Here is an 18,391-nt window from a genome sequence, read left to right on the forward strand (position 1 = left end):
TTTGAAACTTTCACTGTCTGAAGTTTATGAAAATATAAAACATGTTATCATGAGCCTTTTAGTTCCCTGAAGGCCTTAAATGAGTTGGTGTTGCTGCCCGACATTCAAACTGCATCTTTAATAAGACATCACAGCATCAGTCTTAATTATGACTGACTGATTTGGGGAACACACGTTTACTGTGCTCATCATGTCTTTCATAACCGTCCTGAACACATTAGAGTGCTGCAACAATTAGCAGAAAATTCTGGATTTGTCAAACGTTTGTTAGCTCCAGCGTCTCAAACACGAGCGTCTTCTGAAGTGAACAAATTCAAGCGTCAGCTCGAGTTGATATTCTGAAAACAAGGATTAACCATCAATCGTTAACATCAAGTAAAAAAGATATTCACACCACAATGATCTAAAGCAGCAGCGGACGCCTCACATCGGAGGGCGAACCCGGAGCTCGACAGACATTCGACCAGTTAAATCGCTGCAGCTCCAAACGTCTGCACCAATCAGAGCTTCAATAATAAAACAGGAAGCAGCGGTATAGAAACACTATTTTCACATACTTTTATTTCCACAATTCTCCTCTAGCATTTTTTTTACATTATTATTTTTTTTTACATAAGAACAGACTGTTATACACAGATATTGAAGCGGGGCAAAGGGGGTGAGGGAAGGAGACGAAAACCATACAAAATGGTGTCTAGTCAAGCACAACAAAATCTATGTGTATAAAACTGTGTGGGTTTGTTCCACTGTGGAGGCACCGACCTCGACCTCAATTCTTTTTTTTAAATAGATTAATAAAAATACAATCTTTTAAATGGACCTTTTTAAAGTGGACTGCAAAATGAAAGAAGATCTAGAGGCGTGATGACCGGATCAATCGTGTGGGACAGAGAGGGTCGATGGCGCCACGCAGGAGGGGAGAAGTTGTGGCCAGGTTCAGAGGTGGAAACCCCCCCACCCAAGAAAAAAATAAAACAAATTTCTCTTTTAAAAATGGCACACAGCAACTAGCGCTGGCTACTTTTCACCATATACTTGTACACTCAACATGATCAACAACAGCACACGTCGGGGAAGGAGAAAGAAATATGAAAACAAAAACAGTCTGGTGGACTTTCCACACGCTCCCGTTCGCCTGCAGCTCTTTGCTCTCCGTGCTGTAGTGCTTCCTTGTTGGACATGTTTTAGTGGAGAGAGCAAAGGGAAAGGAATACAGATGCAAGTGTGTGTCTGAAAGGTGGGGGGGGGGGTAAGACAGCAGCGTTGTGTGACAGTGGTGGGGGACGGCGCCGCGCTGAAACGTGGCGCACAATCCGGGTCTGTTTGCAGAACGTCGCATGGATCGGCAGAACCTCCTACGGTCTCGCCGCCCTCGAAGTTCCACGCCGCCTGGCTTCTCATGGCGGGAGCGCCGCGGCTCATAAATACTCAATCTACGGATACCTAGCTAGAACATTTTTCACTCTTGCATAACACGGAGACCACATACACGCATACGGACCACCTATGTGTATCTCAGCTGACGACTTCACAGTCCACTATTGACCACGCGCCGCCATTAGGTGGCGCTTCACCAGACCGATCGTCAATTCTCCAGTTTCAAAGCAGCACGGGGAAGTCAGTGGAGGGCGATTGGGGGGGAGGGGGAGAAGGGACAGCCCTCCTGGAGTCACAGAGCTCGGGAATGTCGGTGTGCCTTCTGTTTATTTTGATGTTTTTGTTTGTTTGTTTTTTTATAGTGTGTCGTTTCAAATCACAGATCCATTGGTTAACCTGGCTGAGGTGGAGCGGGGCCCCCTTGTTCTGAGGAACCAACATGGCCGCCCCTTCGCTTCAAGTCAGGGAGGCCAGTTTACCTACAGCCCACCCCACCAGCAGCACCGTGGTCTGCTCTGAGGCCCCTGGCTGACTGCCTGCCTGCTGGCCTTCCTGCCTGGCGGCGGGTTAAGCGGTTATCTTGGACTTGGAGGATGGAGCCATGCACAGAGTGGCCTGTGGGATATGTGGAGAGAGCCTGGAGCTAGAGGCGCCTGGGACCCTGTCATCTGTTGGCTGGAAAGTAGTTGGGGTCCAGGTAGTTATAGCCCGTGCTCTGCGGCAGGCAGTAGTCCCTGTCCAGAAAGGTGTCTGGCTGGTGCACCGGTTCCAAGTGGTGGTTAGGCTTGTGGGTCTCAGTCTTGAACAAGCTGGAGGACGAGCAGGAAAGAAGGGAAAAGGTTGTGAGTGTGAGAGGCGCTGTGCCGGCACTTTAACGATCACGTAGTCAAGTGATGAATGTCACAAAAAGAGCAACTAAACGGTTTTCCTTCAGTGTTTAAAATCAATACCTGCTGACAGCACCATGTGTAGCTGCGGATTATCGATACATCTTTAAAATCAGAGCACGTTGGATTATGACAGCAACTCAGAGGATTTTCAGCCCGTCACAGCACTTTGAATAAGCAAACAAGACTGCGTGGCACTACAGATGCAGATCGGTATCAGCGAAAAAAGGTTGATCATTTCATTACAATATTCAGTACTTGTCCCCCTCAGCTGGCTCGCGTTCAGCCGCCGCTCCGCTTCACCACAGCCGAGCTGCACACGCGAGCTAATGTTCAAGCGTGCGGCTGCGAAATATTATTTGGGCTCACCGAACAGTTTGTGACTCCTCTGAGTCTCGCTCTAGCTGCAGCTGTACCTTCAATGTGTCTGGTGTGTATTTAAGAAACACTTTGAGTACTGCATTAGAAGACGCTGCATGTATAAAAGGACTCAGATTGGGATCTGAGCCAAAAAAACTTTACTGGGACATCCCTCGTGATAAGATTTAAGTTTCTGGAAAATCTATTAAAAACTGTAGGTATAAAACAGGGAGGCAGGAACATCTATGTTTGCTTAATCCAGCATATAAAGATCCTTCACCAGAAACCACCAAATAAGACTGAGGCCATGAAGCAGTCCCGTCCTTTCATTTACAACACTGTCCATGGATATTAAAGGGACAGTAAATACACGGTAAACTATGAAAAAGTCCGTCTTATCATCTTATGATGATCTGGATCATCATTTTGCTCAAACCCAACTCTGAGTTCTGGATGTGATCATTTCAGTGTCCTGACGGAGACGGAGGGTCTCACCAGTCGGAGCAGTTGGAGCAGAAATCGACTGAGCTGTCCTGCGGACAATCCTGACAGTGCCACCGCACCCCCTGGATGGGCTCCATGCCGCAGACGTCACACTGCACAAAACACACACACACGCACACACACCTTCAGAACAGTATAAAACTCTCACATGCTGGCGAGAACTGCTGTTGATGAACTGAACAATAGCAGCAAACACTGATTTCTTTGTACATTAACATCTGAAAGTGTCTCAATTCTGCACACATCACACATAATGTAGTATTTCAGACAAGGTAATACTACAGTAACACTCTAAAGTACAATGCTAATAATGTAAAATGTAAATGAAGCTCTAACTGTTGTAATGTGTTGCTAATTTCAAGCCACGAATAGAAATAAAATCTCTATTTTGAATGATTTAACCCTTTAACGTTTCATGGTGTAGCCAGAGCCAACACATGACTTTACCATTTCAGAGGCTCCTCTATTTTTACTGCACGCTGCGCTGTGGGATAAGAATCAGCCTACATCGCACTCAAAACACGAGCAATTCAGAGGAGGATTTGGTCCATTTTCAACACACTTGAACACACTGTTCTCTGTACAGTGTGAACGTGCTCTTCACACTGTCAGCACTGGTGCATTGTTTGTCACTGAGATACAGACTTTGTGTCCGTTGACCAATTTAGCACATAATCCCTGACTCAGGATGTGATTTCATTCCCCCTCACACACGGAGGGCACATGCGTATGCACAAGCCTGTCTGTCCTTTGTCAGTGTGCTGGACAGACGTGTGCGACGGCTTCACCTTGTAGCCGACGTGCCGCGGCCCGGCCTTGTCCTCTCGGATCTCCTGGAGCGTCTGTTTTTTCAGTCGCTTCAGCTCTAAAAGCTCTTTGTACTCCGGCAAATCTCTCAACTCCACAGGTATCGCCTCCTCGTCCTGCGTTTGAGGGAAGGAAAGACAAACGCTCACGTCAGCGTGCACGCGCAGAAAGACAGAGACACAGAGGACATGACTGATAGGCATCAGGACATGCACAGATACAACGTCTCTATGTGACTCCAGGCTGATAACGATATTCTCTGGATGTTTTGTACCCTGCAGACAATGTGCTGCCAGTATCGATCAAACTAATTTTAGCTGAACAGGAGCAACGTATCCATAAACACCAATATGGATTTTCTTCTGTTTAGGCAGCGACGAGGCAGAGATTGTCTTTTTGGCTGAAAGAGCACGAGTGCGAACCTCGGTCTCCCTCACAAAGACGCCTGACGTGTGCTAACTCCACTTGCTTACAGAGAGAGAAAACTTCAGGAAGGAAAAATGCGACATTTTATTTGACAGAACTATCGAGTCACGCCTCCAGGTCTTGACAGGAAACGGCTTTGTGAGAATCCTGCTAAGCTGCGGACGTGTTTGTCCTCAGCAGACTTCCATTCCTTCCTGCAAACACGGACAAACTAAGGGACAACCTGGTGAAGTGAGAAATGACTGTGGCCCATGCTGGCAACACCTTTGTGACTTTGCTTCATACCGGCGGCGTCAGAGGTTTTGTTAACGCGCCGGTGGAGCTGGCAGCCTGTGTTCTCAGCAGGGCACAGCGACCCGGTTTTACTTAAAGGTTACAGCCATCAAAGGGCTAGAAAGAAAATGTCAGCGCTTGGGTAACGGCGAGCGTCAGGAGTTGCACAGTTCAAATGGAAACAGAGGCGAGGCTGGCCGGGCCCCCTGCTCTGATTCAGCCGTTCACAGCAGTACACGCTGCCCTGATTGAAGCAGGAGGGGGGGAGGACGTGCATGATCAAGAGCCAACGCCATTTCATCCAAAGGTGTTCAAGGCAGGCCTAAGTCACGAGGCTGGGAGCACAGCCTTACATGAGGAGGAGAGGGAAAGACGGTGAGAGAGAAGAGGAAATGCGAGCTTGTGATTAGCTTAATTAAGTACCACAGTCTGGTCAGTGATTGGTGACAGGAAAAAGGAATCGGATCAGTTGTAAGATAATCTCCCAAATGAATGGCAGTGGGGATGTGTGCAAAAAGAAGCACAGGTTAAAAAAAACAGAAATAGCACGGTGGCTTCCAGTCATCAGCGGTGTGACGGCGGACTGACCGAGTCGTCAGCAGAGGGGTCCTGCACGCTGCTGTAATACGCCGAGCGCTCATCTTCTTCATCCATGTAGACTGGAGGCTCATAGGAGGTCAGGAAAGTAGACGGCCGGTACAGGTGCTTGTTAAGGTGGTGCTGCCTCTTACTGGACGCCTGAGGAATAAAACAGGTACAGTTACGACAGCGTGCAGTTTTAAACCGGTCCTCTTCAACCTGTAACGTCTTTGAAATCAACAACAACAACAACAGATGTTAAAAAGTACCTTTCAATATTGCTAAATATCCAGTATCTGTTGAGTTCGGCACAATTACATCAAGATTCAGATCCATTCAGTATCAAAACACAACAATACTGACCACAATGTCCAGAACATGAATGAAAAACAGCATTTGTTTGCATGACAGTGAGCATCAGTGGTTAAGGGGTGTGGTGAATACCTTTTTAGTGTACATGCACAGGTTGGGTGTTCTTCCAGGCACAGGGATACCAGCTTTTGTCAGTTTGATGAAGTACTTTTGAACCCTACTGGCAACCTGGAAAGTTTTAACAGGAAAACGGCGGTGTTAATGATTTCCAGCTGAGGAACAGCTGCTAGAAGTAATTGAGGTCACGCAAATGTGTGATCCAGGTACTCGCAGGGGGTGCGGTTATCACACAAGCCGGTCTTTGCCTTTTAACAGAGCAAAGCGTGCACTCCACACGCTTCCACTTAACAGCGTGTTTCCATGGTAAAGACACAGATTTATCAAAGTCACGACATGCAAATAAGAACAAACAGACAGGGCCAACCGGTTCAAGGACAACCGAAATATGTTGTTTAGCTTGAAGTCTGGTGCTTTTCAAAATCATTTTCAAATGTGGAAATAAGCCAAATATTCTGACCTAAGTGTGGATCAATCAAGCATGCATTGTCCCCTTCATCACCTGTTTTGCTGTTCGGTTGCCCAGCTCGTCAGCGATCTTCTGCCATCTTCTGGACTCGACTTCCTCAGGAGGGAACTTAACGAGAAGCTGCTCCAGTTTTTTCTGTCAGAACAAGAGGACGCGTTACTCCATAAACAATGAGTGTTTAATCAACCTAATATGCTTTTAATCACATGTCAGATATACACCTTTCATACACCACCTGTGGAGCAGATGAGCAGCACTAACTGTTAACATTTGTGCTGTTTATTAAAAACTTAATCAATCTGGAAATAACCTGAAAATGTTTCATCAAGCATTTCTACCAGCTGACAATATCATTCTGTTAAAATATAGTACACACTTGCTACCTACCTGTTCCTCCACAGTCCACAGCTGGTTAAACGTGTCAGGCTTGTTTGGGTGACAAATCCTCCCCCTGATCATCTGTCAGGAAAACAAGAGTGACAGCCGCGTCAAAAGACTAAGACGATACAAAAATAATGGGCGCCGCACCGCTCGAAGAGATCTGCGCATATGAACTGCCTTTCACGCTGAATCTGTCAGTTTGACAGACAAAGATGTGACACGAGATGCGTCATTGGGAAGATGCAGAAAAACAGGCACATTTTTGAGTGACAAACAAAATCCTGTTAGGATTCAGAGTGGCACAGAGAAGACGGCCGTGTCTGCACGTTATAAACAGGCAGAGCAAGAGGACTAACAGAGGAGCTGTGTGCTTGGCACTGTTAAATCCCAACAATCAGCTAAAAGTGAAATCTTAGAGCCCGTATAATGTGGGAAGAGACCCACAAGCAAAGCGGAGGCCAAAAATAAAACACAATCAGAGGTGTGGGAGAGGTGGGATCCTCATGTTTCCATAGATACCATTTTTGGTGCTCAAATGTGCTGCTTGCTGAACTCAGCTGAGGTGTAAGAATGGGGGAGACGAGGCCGAGGGAAGCCAGGCAGTGTAAAATGGTAATAACCTGATGATTTGTAGGCCAACCTGCAAGAGATCGGTGACTCACCAGCTACAGTTAGGGGACGGATGCAGCTGAATCTTCACTAACGACATACTGGGAAACAATCAGCGCTGTGACGGCAGCAGCAGCAGTGTGTGTGCCGTACAGATCATTTCAGCAGGGAGGCAGAGCCATACCTGTGTCTGCCTGCCATTCTCCGGAGCGTCACTAGTGGGCAGAGAGGAGTACATGGTGGAGGATTCACCCTCCTTCTTGGGCTCCACGGGACTTTTTGGTCGATCAGGCAAACCTGAAGGAAGAAAATGAGCAGAGTCAGTATTTGAACGGAAGAAGGATCTCTCTCTTTTTAAAATAAATGAATAACATGTATGCATGCCTTTGTCGAAGATCAGCTTCAGCCGCCTGGTTTTGCGTTTCTTGTCACAGAACTCCCTCTCAAAGTCGCCCAGGCCTGAGGTGTACTGCTCCCATGCGATGTCCGGTAGCTGGACCACTCGCTGAGGACACGGCAAGCCTAAATTCACCTGAGGGCCACAAGGGACGGGGGTCATGATGCATTAACAAATGAACTCCTTCAAACCATACTGCAACAACATATGAGTCACCAATAAGCCCTGTAGGACTAACTTTTAGTTGTTTCGAGACATTTTCTGCTTCTGTTAGATGTGCTTGTGATTTGATCATTTTGTAGCATGTGCTTTAGGTCTGCTCCATGCTTAACATGATTCAAGTTAGCACATAATACTCTCATTTTTCAAGATTTTTCCAAAGAGATCCCTCACAATGTTTCACTGCTAGATTTCACAGCCTCATTCTCTTTGTCTGGCACGCACAATATCATCCTTTGGGCAAACAGATTAACATAAGCTCATGCTTCGACACCTGCAGCAGGTGTTCTGATTGTATTTAGCTTCTACATTTACCCAAGCGCATTAATGCGTTAACTCCGTTCCCTTTATATTTCACGTGGTGAAAAACATCTCGAGCAGAAAAGGCAGACTGTGCACATCCTGGCCCAGTTGTGAACAGGTGCAGAACAAAATCAGGGTCCAACAATGGAAAAGCAGCCACAGTCTGCACACTGAATTTTACAAGCTCCCAAATATTTATTCAAGCAGCGTCTCAACCAGAGAGGTATTCCTCAGGCAAAAACCAAGAACAAGATCTTACGTGCCATGTCTCGAAGAGGGAGTGATGCAGAGACTACATTTTAACTGGCACGTTGTATTTCAACATTTTATACAAGTCCTGTGCAGAAGGTGCTTGTTGAACACATTAAAAACACTGAGTGGTCCCTTTATGGCAGTATAATCTAATGCCGTCAGCTCTGCCGTAACATCTGTCTTTACAAAGCTCATAATTTGCTTTTGGTGACACTGTAGGAAAGATGTAAATTCCTTCCCATTGACACAGATGAGGCAGAATATTAGAAACACCTCTTAATATACTGCAACCTCAGTGCTAAAACACGGAAGAGCTGGTGTTTGTTACCCGTTTCTGCAGCTGCTCCACAAAGCCAATGGGATCGGTGAGCGCCTCTCTCTGGTGACGCGCCAACGTCTCCAGGTCCAGGATGGCCTGCGTGCGCTGGGCCTCCAGAACGCCGATGGTCTGCAGCAGCCTCTGATAACTGACACGGAGGGAAGCGAGGTCAGACAACAGTGTGAGGCAGGGACTGCTTACATTATTTAACCTGACACTTGCAATGCTGCAGTGCATCAAACTTTCAGACCCCAGACCATGCATAATTCAGCCATGTTGCTGGGAGCCTAAATGCTTGCACAGGACCTGCACCATTCCAATCCTTTCCACCTATTTTGTAAATAATGTTTGTAGGCGTTTGTGCGTGCTTGGCCACGGCTAAAAATTGTGCATCTCAAACAGCTGCTTTGGGAAACACGTTTAGAGAGAGGTAAACAAACATTCAAATGGACAGAGAAAATGCACTTCAACCACGTGACACCTTTCTGTTGTGTTACTGTGCAGATTAGCAAGATGTCATCGCAACGTCAAACCCTTTGCATGACAAAACATTTGGGTTTTGTAGTGCTTGAGGAACCCTCTGCTCTGTAGAAGTCTGACCTTTCTACTCACACCCTCTGGGGCAACAGGAGATCTGCAAACTGAGCTGTCAGTGACTAAGTGTGGTTCTGACTCAGAGGCCTTACAGTGCGAGCAGAGCCAGAGGAATCGACACGAACGTGACAGCATCCCACAAGGCTATAACCTAATGCAGGTGCTCGGTGAAGCAGAGCGGATCAATCTCCCCTAACAGGACATGAATGAAAATCGATGCACAGGACACAATTTATTCAACAGCTGCTGGTGGTTTGAAAATCCTACAAGCAATACGTTTAAATGCGTCAACTGTGTTTAACCTCATATCCCTTCATTAGTTAGAGACACCAATCCTGTTACACTATGTGAAGCTCTGTTGACCTTGTGCAGTATCAGTGCGTGTTGTGCCTCAATGCAAACGGTAAATCCCTGTCTCAGCAGCACCAAAACATACTACTGCCCATTTCCTGTGCGAGAACAATTCAGATTCAAATGTAAGAGCTCTGCAAAAGAAAGCATGCTGACTTCCTGAGATGAACAGATGATCTATGCATTAATCTGTTTTAGGGAAATGAGGAGAACTTGGCTCTGCTCCTTAGCGCTCTGGACCCTGGCCAGGTGTCCAGGGACAAGCCTGGTGTTCCATTGCCACCTACTGGGCCCGAGGTGACAAACACTGGTGCCAAATGAAAAACTGGCCAGGACAATAGTGGTGCTATGTCAATGCCTCATAATCAAAGGCAGGAGTTGGCTTTTTGAAATATTTAGATGATAGAGGTAGAGGGAACTGTGTCAAAACAGACAAATTTGCAAAGATGCAAACACAAGATGTTCTGTATACACATCATTAATCATGACAATGTCAATTTCTCTGTATTCAGCAACCCTAAAATGCCTAGTCATGCTTCCCTGAAAATGTCTCCTCACTGTATTGATCTGAGCTTTCAAAAATTCTCCTTACTCAGCACAACCTCAAACTTGGCATGTCAGAGAAACTTGATTGAATTACCTTGAAATACGAGAGCAGTGAAATTTAAAGCCATTCTTCGGATCTGAAACGTTCACCAACACTGGTGTCAAAGACAAAGAGACCTCTCAGCTTATGTCTCAAAGCCCCTACGGCCCTCCGCCCCTCCTCACATGAAGATGCATCATGAATCAGATGACCTGCCACAGTGCAGTTAGCAGTGCCTGACTGAGCGCAGCATGGGACCTGTCCACCAACATCAACATCTCATTTTGAATGACACTGACAACACTAAGAACAAAGCCCCACGCTGACATACCCTTCTCCTCTAAAACAACTCTTTTTACAGAGAAAAGAGAGAACTGAGGCAATTAGCAGAGTAATTTTAACATCCAATCTCCTCAGGCTTTGACAATTGGCAGCCAATTCATACAATGACAGCACCAGATTGAAGGTGGAAATTAAAGGCTGAAACATGTAAAACCTGAACAATAAGTCGGGAGCTTTAATTAGATGCTCACCGGTAGTCCTAAAATAACTAAGGCTACAAAAATAACAGAAATAATTCAACAGTCTGCTCATGCGTTGATGGTGTTAAAACCCAGATTAGCTTTCACACATTTTCTGCCTGTGAGGAGGGGTCACAGCAAGACGTAGAGCCAAAAGGGTTGAGAACTACTGAATGATCTAAATAATCAGCACACAAGTACAGTTATATAGTATAATTATGTTTCTGACACTGATTGATTGATTGATTCTCCAGTGTACTTAACACTCAGACTAAACTGAAATATACTTGAGGTTTTACAATGTTCAGCACTCTCAAATCAGCAGAATATTCTTCACGTATACAAAATCCTCCCCAACTCAAATTCATTTCATTGAAAACCAAAGAGCAGAAGTAACGCAGTAATCACAGAACACAGAGATCAACATGTGTGAGAGCTACATCACGACAAAAGAAGAGGAGAGAGCAGAATCCCCGGGGAGCTCCCACATACTCTTTGTTGTGTTTAAGAGCCAGGTGGTCCGACTCAAAGTAATACACATCGGGCTCCTCCTCTTCCTCCTCCTCCTCTGCAGCCTGGCTCCGTGTCAGCTCCTTGCCTCTCTCAGCCTCTTTGCCCTCCAGACCTTCCTCATCACCTGCCCTGTGCCCAGGATCCACGGAGACCGGCTCCTCACTGGAGGGGCCAACAGAGTCTGTGGGAACTTGTTCCTCCACGACAGGACAGTCCTCCTCCAGCCCAACCACCACCTCCCCCTCTTCCCTCAAGGGACCATTGTCTCTGGGGGGAGAGCTGAGCTTGGAGGAGGAGGCCTTGCCACCAGTGGCAGCCCTCCTGGGTGAAGTCCGTAGGGTGTATCTGTGTTCGTAGAGCTCTGTGAAAGAGGGGGGCGTGCTGGATATTGAGGGGTTGCAGCCTGGCTCTGTGGGGGAGGGGGTTGTTGCTAGCGGGGGTGTAGTTTCTCCTGAGTTGCTGTTGTTGTTGTTGACTGGACTACTGTTCATGTTAGGGGTAGTGGAGGAGGTGGAGGCAGCAGCTTCGTGTACCGGTGTTAGCGACCGACCATTGGTATCATTCTCACTCTCTGTCACCTGCTCCTCGTGGACCAGACACAACGTGTCACCCACCACATCAACCTCCACTTCCTCCACCTCCTGCTCCTTGGCCACTATCAACTCAGGGACAGGATCCTCCTGTACAGCCTCAAATGTTGGCGCAAATGAGGCTGGCGATTCCCCTGAGCCAGAGACCTCCATCTGCACAGGGACAGAGTTTCTACAAGGCACAGCGGGGTCAGGGGATGAGGGAGCCCCCGCCTGACTACCATTGAGCAGCGATGGGCAGTTAGTGGCAGAGGCTGGATTTGCGTTAGGCTCTTCAGTGAGTGTGCTAGGGTCCTCTGCTTTATTCTCTCTGAGTCCGTTAGAGGCCTTGTGAGCATTTGGGGGCTGAGCTGCCCCATCACACTCCACATAACCATCCTCTGCCGTTCCCCCCGTCAGCTCACCTTCCTCTTTACTGACAGGTGAGGCAGGATCTGTGTTAGCAGAGTTTTGGCTGGGAAATTCTTCACAACTGTTGTCCTTGCTAGGCTCCGGGACAGAGACTGGACTTTCAGGTTTCAAAAGCTCAGGGTCCTCGTCGTGTCCCTGAGACTCTCCAGAGCGGGAGCACCGCTTGGCCCTTTTGAGTTGAGGACAGGCATCCCGCACCCCCTTCCCTCTATCACAGTTCTCGGACTTCTCAGAACTAATGTCTTTTTCTAAACAGGACACGCCCCGCTTCCTGGAGCTGGTCCATTGCACCGCCTCAGCTGGAGAAGCATTCGAGTCAGTTAACTTCCCCTGCAACGAGGCCTGCTGGTGGCCATCTTGCTGAATGTCCTCCTTGGCATCCTGTTTTTTATCATGCTTAGCGTCCTGCTTTGACTCCTGCTTGGCGTCCTGCTTTGACTCCTGCTTGGTGTCCTGCTTCGACTCCTGCTTGGCGTCTTGCTTCGACTCCTGCTTGGCGTCCTGCTTCGACTCCTGCTTGGCGTCCTGCTTCGACTCCTGCTTGGCGTCGTGCTTTGAGTCCTGTTTGGAGTCGTGCTTCGACTCCTGCTTGGTGTCGTGCTTTGACTCCTGCTTGGCATCCTGCTTTGACTCCTGCTTCTTCTTGGGGGAGCGGGCCCTTGGTAGCGGAGACACTGAGGTCTCCTCCGGCTGGGCGATGCTGCGGTTCCTGAGGGTTCGACCACAAAAGTTCTCATCCAATCCATTGAGCCCCACTGACGACCTTGTGACGCGCGAGGAACGGGACGCGGCCATACTACGGCGGGTGCCTACAGTCTCCTCATCCTGGTGCTCTCTCCTTTGCAGCAGAATGTGGGGACCTGTAAAACAGACACAGACAGATACATGCACCTCATTATGTCAAAATAATTACTGAAAACTCAAAATCTTTATAGCTCAATTGGTTACACCTTGGTCAGCCAAGTTAAAAATGAAGCCTCAATCGTACCCTCAGGTGTTTCAAACAAAAACGTTCAGCAACAGGCCTTTGATAAATACAGCTCAGGTCATATCTCAGCTCACAACCGAGGGATATTGATTTCTCCTGTCATTGTAGCTAAGCAACACCTTCTGACCACAGGCAAAATTAGACGTCTTATCCCATGTCTGAGCAAATTACAGACCTTCCTACTACATTTAAAAGGGTGGAAGATCTTACACTGGCAGAAGAAATCTCTTTTGACACTTCACAAATGTCACAGCTTTGAGGCTCATCTGTATGTGCTTGGTAACTGAAGACATAAAGGTGACTACAGCGCAGCAAGCATTTTAAGCCTTGAAAAATCCCAAAATCTGGTAAGGAGATTAACAAAAAGGTAAACTGCTTGAATTAAAACCAAAAATAATCCAATAAACAAGCCATCATAAGAGCGCCCCAGGCACTCACCTGGTAGAGTGCAAACTGTACTGCTTATCAAGGCTGAGTCCTTACTGCAGCAGCGCGGGTTCGATTCCAGCCCGGGCCCTGCGCTGCATGTCATCCCCTCACTCTCACCCTGCCTTCCCTGACTCTATCCAGCTGTCACTATCACAAATAAAGCAGAAATTATAAAGCTTAAAAAAAAAAAAAGCCATAATACAGAATGCATGTGAGGGTATATTTATTTCCTCCCTACAGATAAATATGGTTTTTTGGTTGACTGATTTCTGACACAGAAGATGGGTAATTGTCACACCCTATTCAGCGGAGATAACACTGCCGCCATAAGTTTGTCATCACACGCTGTAGGCTGTTTATCTCTTTATAACAGGTGTGCCAGAGGACTAACAGGCTGCAATCCATCCACAACTTATCAGAACGCACAAAAATTGAAATGCTCCGACAACAAGAACCCCACACAAGGCTTACAGGCTTAGAGTGTGGACAACCACAGAAGCTTAGGACATGACAATTCACTTCCTGACTCAATTTTAGGCACAACAAAGCCTTCCAAAACTCATTCTGTGTGTCGCCAGAGGCATCCCGCAGATGAAGTACATTACTGCACATCAGAAAAGAAACCCTGGCTTAAAGTGTGAACTTGAAAATTAACAATCCAAATGCTACCGATTTCATTTATGTAAAAACCTTTACCTGATTCACATTATTCAACACACACTAAGGCTGTTACTGAGGCAAACAAATTTTGATAAACATAACTGAGATACTCATCAACACGCAGACACATGCACACCGCACACAAGTATATACAGGCAGCTTTATTCTGGTTTCTCTGTGTTTTATACTGTACATAGCATAAAGGTCACAGAGACACAAAGCAATGTTGTTTGCAAAAAATAAAAAATAAAAAAATGAAAGCACTACCATGGCTGGCGGTCATGGAAGACTAAAAACACAACAGCAAAGTAGCTTTCACATTACGAATACCACCCCAAGTAATAGAGGTTACATTAAGGTTGCTTTGGAAACTCATCAATGTGAAGAACAATAAACAGGAAACAAAGTCGCTCCATTTTCCAGACATTAACTCCACAATCAAGTGGGCAAATCTGCAACTATAAACCTTATCATCTATAAATTTAATCTAGGTATGCAATAATTAGTAACAAAGTTTTCTGTGTGCATGTAAACATGCAGTTAATGAAACTAGGGAGGAATTTTGAGATTACGTCTCTTTCACGCACACCACATGCACACACACGCACACCCTTGCCAGTGAAGTATCCTTCATCATCTAGAGTCTAGAGATGATGGCTCCAAATAATAAATCTAACAACAGAGGACAATAAAAACGAGACGCGGTAAAGGTCATATTAAAGTGACATTCAGTGGGAGATGATCTCACATGGTGTCCTTTTGCAGAAGATGAGACATAGTCATAGACCGTAGAGGAGAGAAAATTACTGCACCAATTAGCATTGTGGACATGGCGCTCATTTACATTAATCCCATGTGTGTCAATCTGTGGGCCAACCTCTGATAAAACTGATTTTAAACTCCTTGTTTCCTATCCTGGGACAATTCCTCCCTTTCCCGACACTGTGCTAACATAGCAAAATCAAAGCAGAGACTACTGTTGCTGTAAAAATACATTTATAATATTCCTTCAGGGAGTGAACATACTATTCACCTGGAACAAGCACTACCACATGCACATATTAGTCACTCTGCTAAAGACTCCAGCTGAGAAAGCTAATGTGATTTGTCCATGCATAAAATAAGAGAGAGAAAGAAAGACACACAGATAGGGGGAGCAGGGGGCAGGTTCTTCAGACAGTGTTTTCACCCTTTGACTCAAACAGACAAAACTAATTAAGCCTGCTCATCTGACCTCCTCTAAAAAACAGAAAAGAAATCCCTGCTTCATGATGATCAGGGTTATATTTTAGCTGAATAACAGGAAAATTTCAAGATCAATAAAAAACGAATGCTACCTTCATGTGCTGATTGGATTAATTAGAATAAAAGTTTTGCACCAATGAAAGAACATAAGAAAAGTTGCGATTACTCTGAAAAACACTACCCAATCTAAGTTTAGGTTCAATCTAATGCAAAACATGCCTGACAGAGGTGCAATGACTGGAATGTCGTAAAATAGTGCAAGTGGTTAGACAGTATGTGGGATAGCTTGCTTTTTTCCCGTCCACACTGTTACCAAGCAAACAAGCAAAAATGGTCTTTTTGAAGGCCAATCATTCACAAACTCATTAAATGACATGGGTCTCCTTGGCTGTGAAATGTGGAGAGAATTAGCAGGAAACCACAAGTCAAAATAGGTTTCCCAATGTATACAGACACTGAACATTAAAGAGATATACTGAAAACCAGTGGTACCAAACCTGGAAAAGATAATGTGGGGTAAGAGAAGTACTGCAGGACTAAAAAAGAAAACAATCATGCTAAACAAAATTATATTTATTTTTCCTGACTACTGTACATATCATGCAGATAAACCACTCTGTGGTTGAACTGCTTACAACTTGTGTCCCCACTAAGGCTATAATGTCTGAGGAGTCGTAAGTGGACACTGCTTTGTTTTATGGGGTCAAAAGCCAAAAGGGTTTAGACCACAGATCAGCATTTGATTTGTATTCACTCTCTACTGTCTGTGGATATTTGACAGTGAACAGTCCTCAGTTACTATTCCAAAGATAAATGTCCAGTATTTGTGGGTATTTTTGGTGTCATATATAAACAATTAACCATGATAACTTCTAATGAATAAATACAAGTGAGATTAAACTATCCTTCCCATTTCAAGGATCACCTCAGCACACCGGGTCCTAGTTAACCCCACAGGTACTAATTTAACAATAGTATGTTAGTACATAGTAATAAGGTTTGGGAAAGTTCATTACAGTCTTATCAGAATATACTATTACGTATGGCTATTGATCTTGACAAGACAGGAAAATACTTCTACTTAGAGGCAGCAGTTTAACCACACATTTTCAAAGTGTCAAGCCAGTGTATGTTATTAGTCAGTGCAGCTACCCCGACAGGAACCATGTGTAACTGTAATCCTTAATCAAACCACTTCCTGTTCTTCACCAAAGCGCGTGTTTGGTTGTTAAGTTATGTTAACACGTGCTGATTGTGCTACTATGGTCACGACAGAGCAGGACTTACAAATGGGTCACTTGCCGTTATTAGCGAAACATTGGTTTCATTGAGATTTAAGGCTCTAAACTCCAGCTATACACGAGTAAACACACACATTGCAAGCTAAGCGTGAAGGCTATTGTTGGCAAACCAATTAAGCTAACGTCCGTCACTGTGTTTACGGTCAGAAATGTATGTTATTACACAGAAACAAGCCTTGTGCTGTTTTACCGTCGTGTCGGACTGTTCATCTCTGTTGCTGACCTGTAGTTCAACACTTCCACGGGGCCTACTGGCAATAAAAAATCCACGGTCTGGTGTTGGTATACATACCGATGAGAATCGCTCAAATCCCAACATCCCGGCTAATCAGCTGCCGTGAGCTCAGAGCACAATATCGGCAAAGTTGGGGGCTGGAGGATGCTGTTACACGAGAGACTAGACAACGGTGCGGTTGCACGTGCGCCGGCTAAGTTAACACTAGTTTGCAGCAGGTGAACTTTAAAGTTCAGGATTAAAAGTCCAACCACACGTTTAGGCAAAACAACTGAGTTGGTTCACGGAGCTGGCGAGGAAGCTAAACGTTAGCACAGACCAACTTCCAAGCAAACGTTACTGGACCTAGCTTGCTGTTTAGCGGGCTAACCTTAGCAAACTAACTTACCGTTAGCTCTCGTGGCTAACGTTAAATAAAAAACATTAACGCTTGAGACGCCAAACTACAGACTGTTGCACCCGTGTAATTCAAATATTATCTTAAATGCTTCCAATGGCACCCAACGAACAAGTACACTAATTACAGTCTAACCAAGTTCATTCTCTTTTCTTGTGAACGACTAGTTAGCCAAGTTGGCTAACGTTATCTTCGCTAGTTCTTCTCGGCTAGTTTTCCTATGAACTGCATCGTGCAGAAAAGAATCGTGGCGATTTAACCTGTAGCCCCTCCGGTAACGTTAGCTTACTAACATCGGATACATGCTAGCTATACTAGCTCGACAACTGGTACAGGCATTAAGTCCACAAATAATATATATACTGATGAATGTGATCGCTACTAACATTGTGTTTCGCCGGGGCTTGCATATGAACTGCTGCGCACAGACAGAAGCAGCATGGTTAGCAACCAAACAGTATAACGGCGGTTGGTAACCAGTTAGCAGCTAGGGCTAGCCGCAGCAGCCTAATATTAGCTAGTCAAGCTAGCTGATTGTTCCGCGCATAACTTTGCGATGTATTTGTGTACTTCCAACAATGCCGGTCAAAGACATTTTTGGTGGGATAATAAATTCTAATTTTGTCATATGCTGTACTACAAGCACCGAACTGGAGGCATACTTCTAAATAGCGTTTGTAGCTCAAGAATTACACATACCTCACTTCCGTAAATTTGCTGCACGCTCGGCCGCAGCCATGTTTTCAATCCAGTCAACTAGTCGGGGTGTGTGAGCCGATTCAACCGCGCTCGTCAAAATGCAACACTATACTGTACATTTTTGCCCCTGCTAAGAGTGCAAACGGTCACATAATCTCAGGGTCACCTCACATAATTGGTGTCTCTTCATTTATATGTTTTATGACGGACAATATCCAGCATAATTGACTTTTCTTTTCAAATTTAGCCCTTGTTTCAACCACTCCATCAGAAATCATGA

At 45.6% G+C, this 18,391-nt stretch overlaps 1 protein-coding gene across 2 annotated transcripts; it reads right to left on the reverse strand.

Annotated features, from left to right (window-relative positions):
* Positions 1-535: 535 nt before the first annotated feature.
* zzz3 (zinc finger, ZZ-type containing 3) lies at positions 536-18,183 on the reverse strand. Of its 2 annotated transcripts, none has more exons than XM_070973253.1 (12): positions 18,112-18,183; positions 11,136-13,017; positions 8,601-8,739; positions 7,486-7,633; positions 7,286-7,398; positions 6,499-6,570; positions 6,145-6,246; positions 5,658-5,753; positions 5,223-5,372; positions 3,917-4,051; positions 3,120-3,220; positions 536-2,186 (listed from the first exon to the last, which is right to left on the reverse strand). In XM_070973253.1, the coding sequence occupies exons 2-12, from the start codon at positions 12,950-12,952 to the stop codon at positions 2,042-2,044; spliced, it is 3,018 nt and encodes a 1,005-aa protein (XP_070829354.1). In that variant the 5' UTR covers positions 12,953-13,017; positions 18,112-18,183; the 3' UTR covers positions 536-2,041. The 2 variants fall into 2 exon arrangements, with proteins under 2 accessions (XP_070829354.1, XP_070829355.1); XM_070973254.1 differs by lacking the exon at positions 18,112-18,183 and adding an exon at positions 17,799-17,825.
* Positions 18,184-18,391: the final 208 nt, after the last annotated feature.

The sequence above is a fragment of the Chaetodon trifascialis genome, chromosome 11 (genome assembly GCF_039877785.1).
Source record: "Chaetodon trifascialis isolate fChaTrf1 chromosome 11, fChaTrf1.hap1, whole genome shotgun sequence".
In the NCBI taxonomy this organism is placed as follows: Eukaryota; Metazoa; Chordata; class Actinopteri; order Chaetodontiformes; family Chaetodontidae; genus Chaetodon; species Chaetodon trifascialis.

Excerpts from the sequence above, each read along its gene's own strand:
- zzz3 (XM_070973253.1), bottom strand. The coding sequence starts at position 12,952 with ATGGCCGCGTCCCGTTCCTCGCGCGTCACAAGGTCGTCAGTGGGGCTC. Across the intron at positions 7,399-7,485 it reads GAAGCTGATCTTCGACAAAG|GTTTGCCTGATCGACCAAAA; the intron begins GCATGCATACAT and ends TTCTTCCTTCAG. Across the intron at positions 6,247-6,498 it reads TGTGGACTGTGGAGGAACAG|AAAAAACTGGAGCAGCTTCT; the intron begins GTAGGTAGCAAG and ends TTGTTCTGACAG.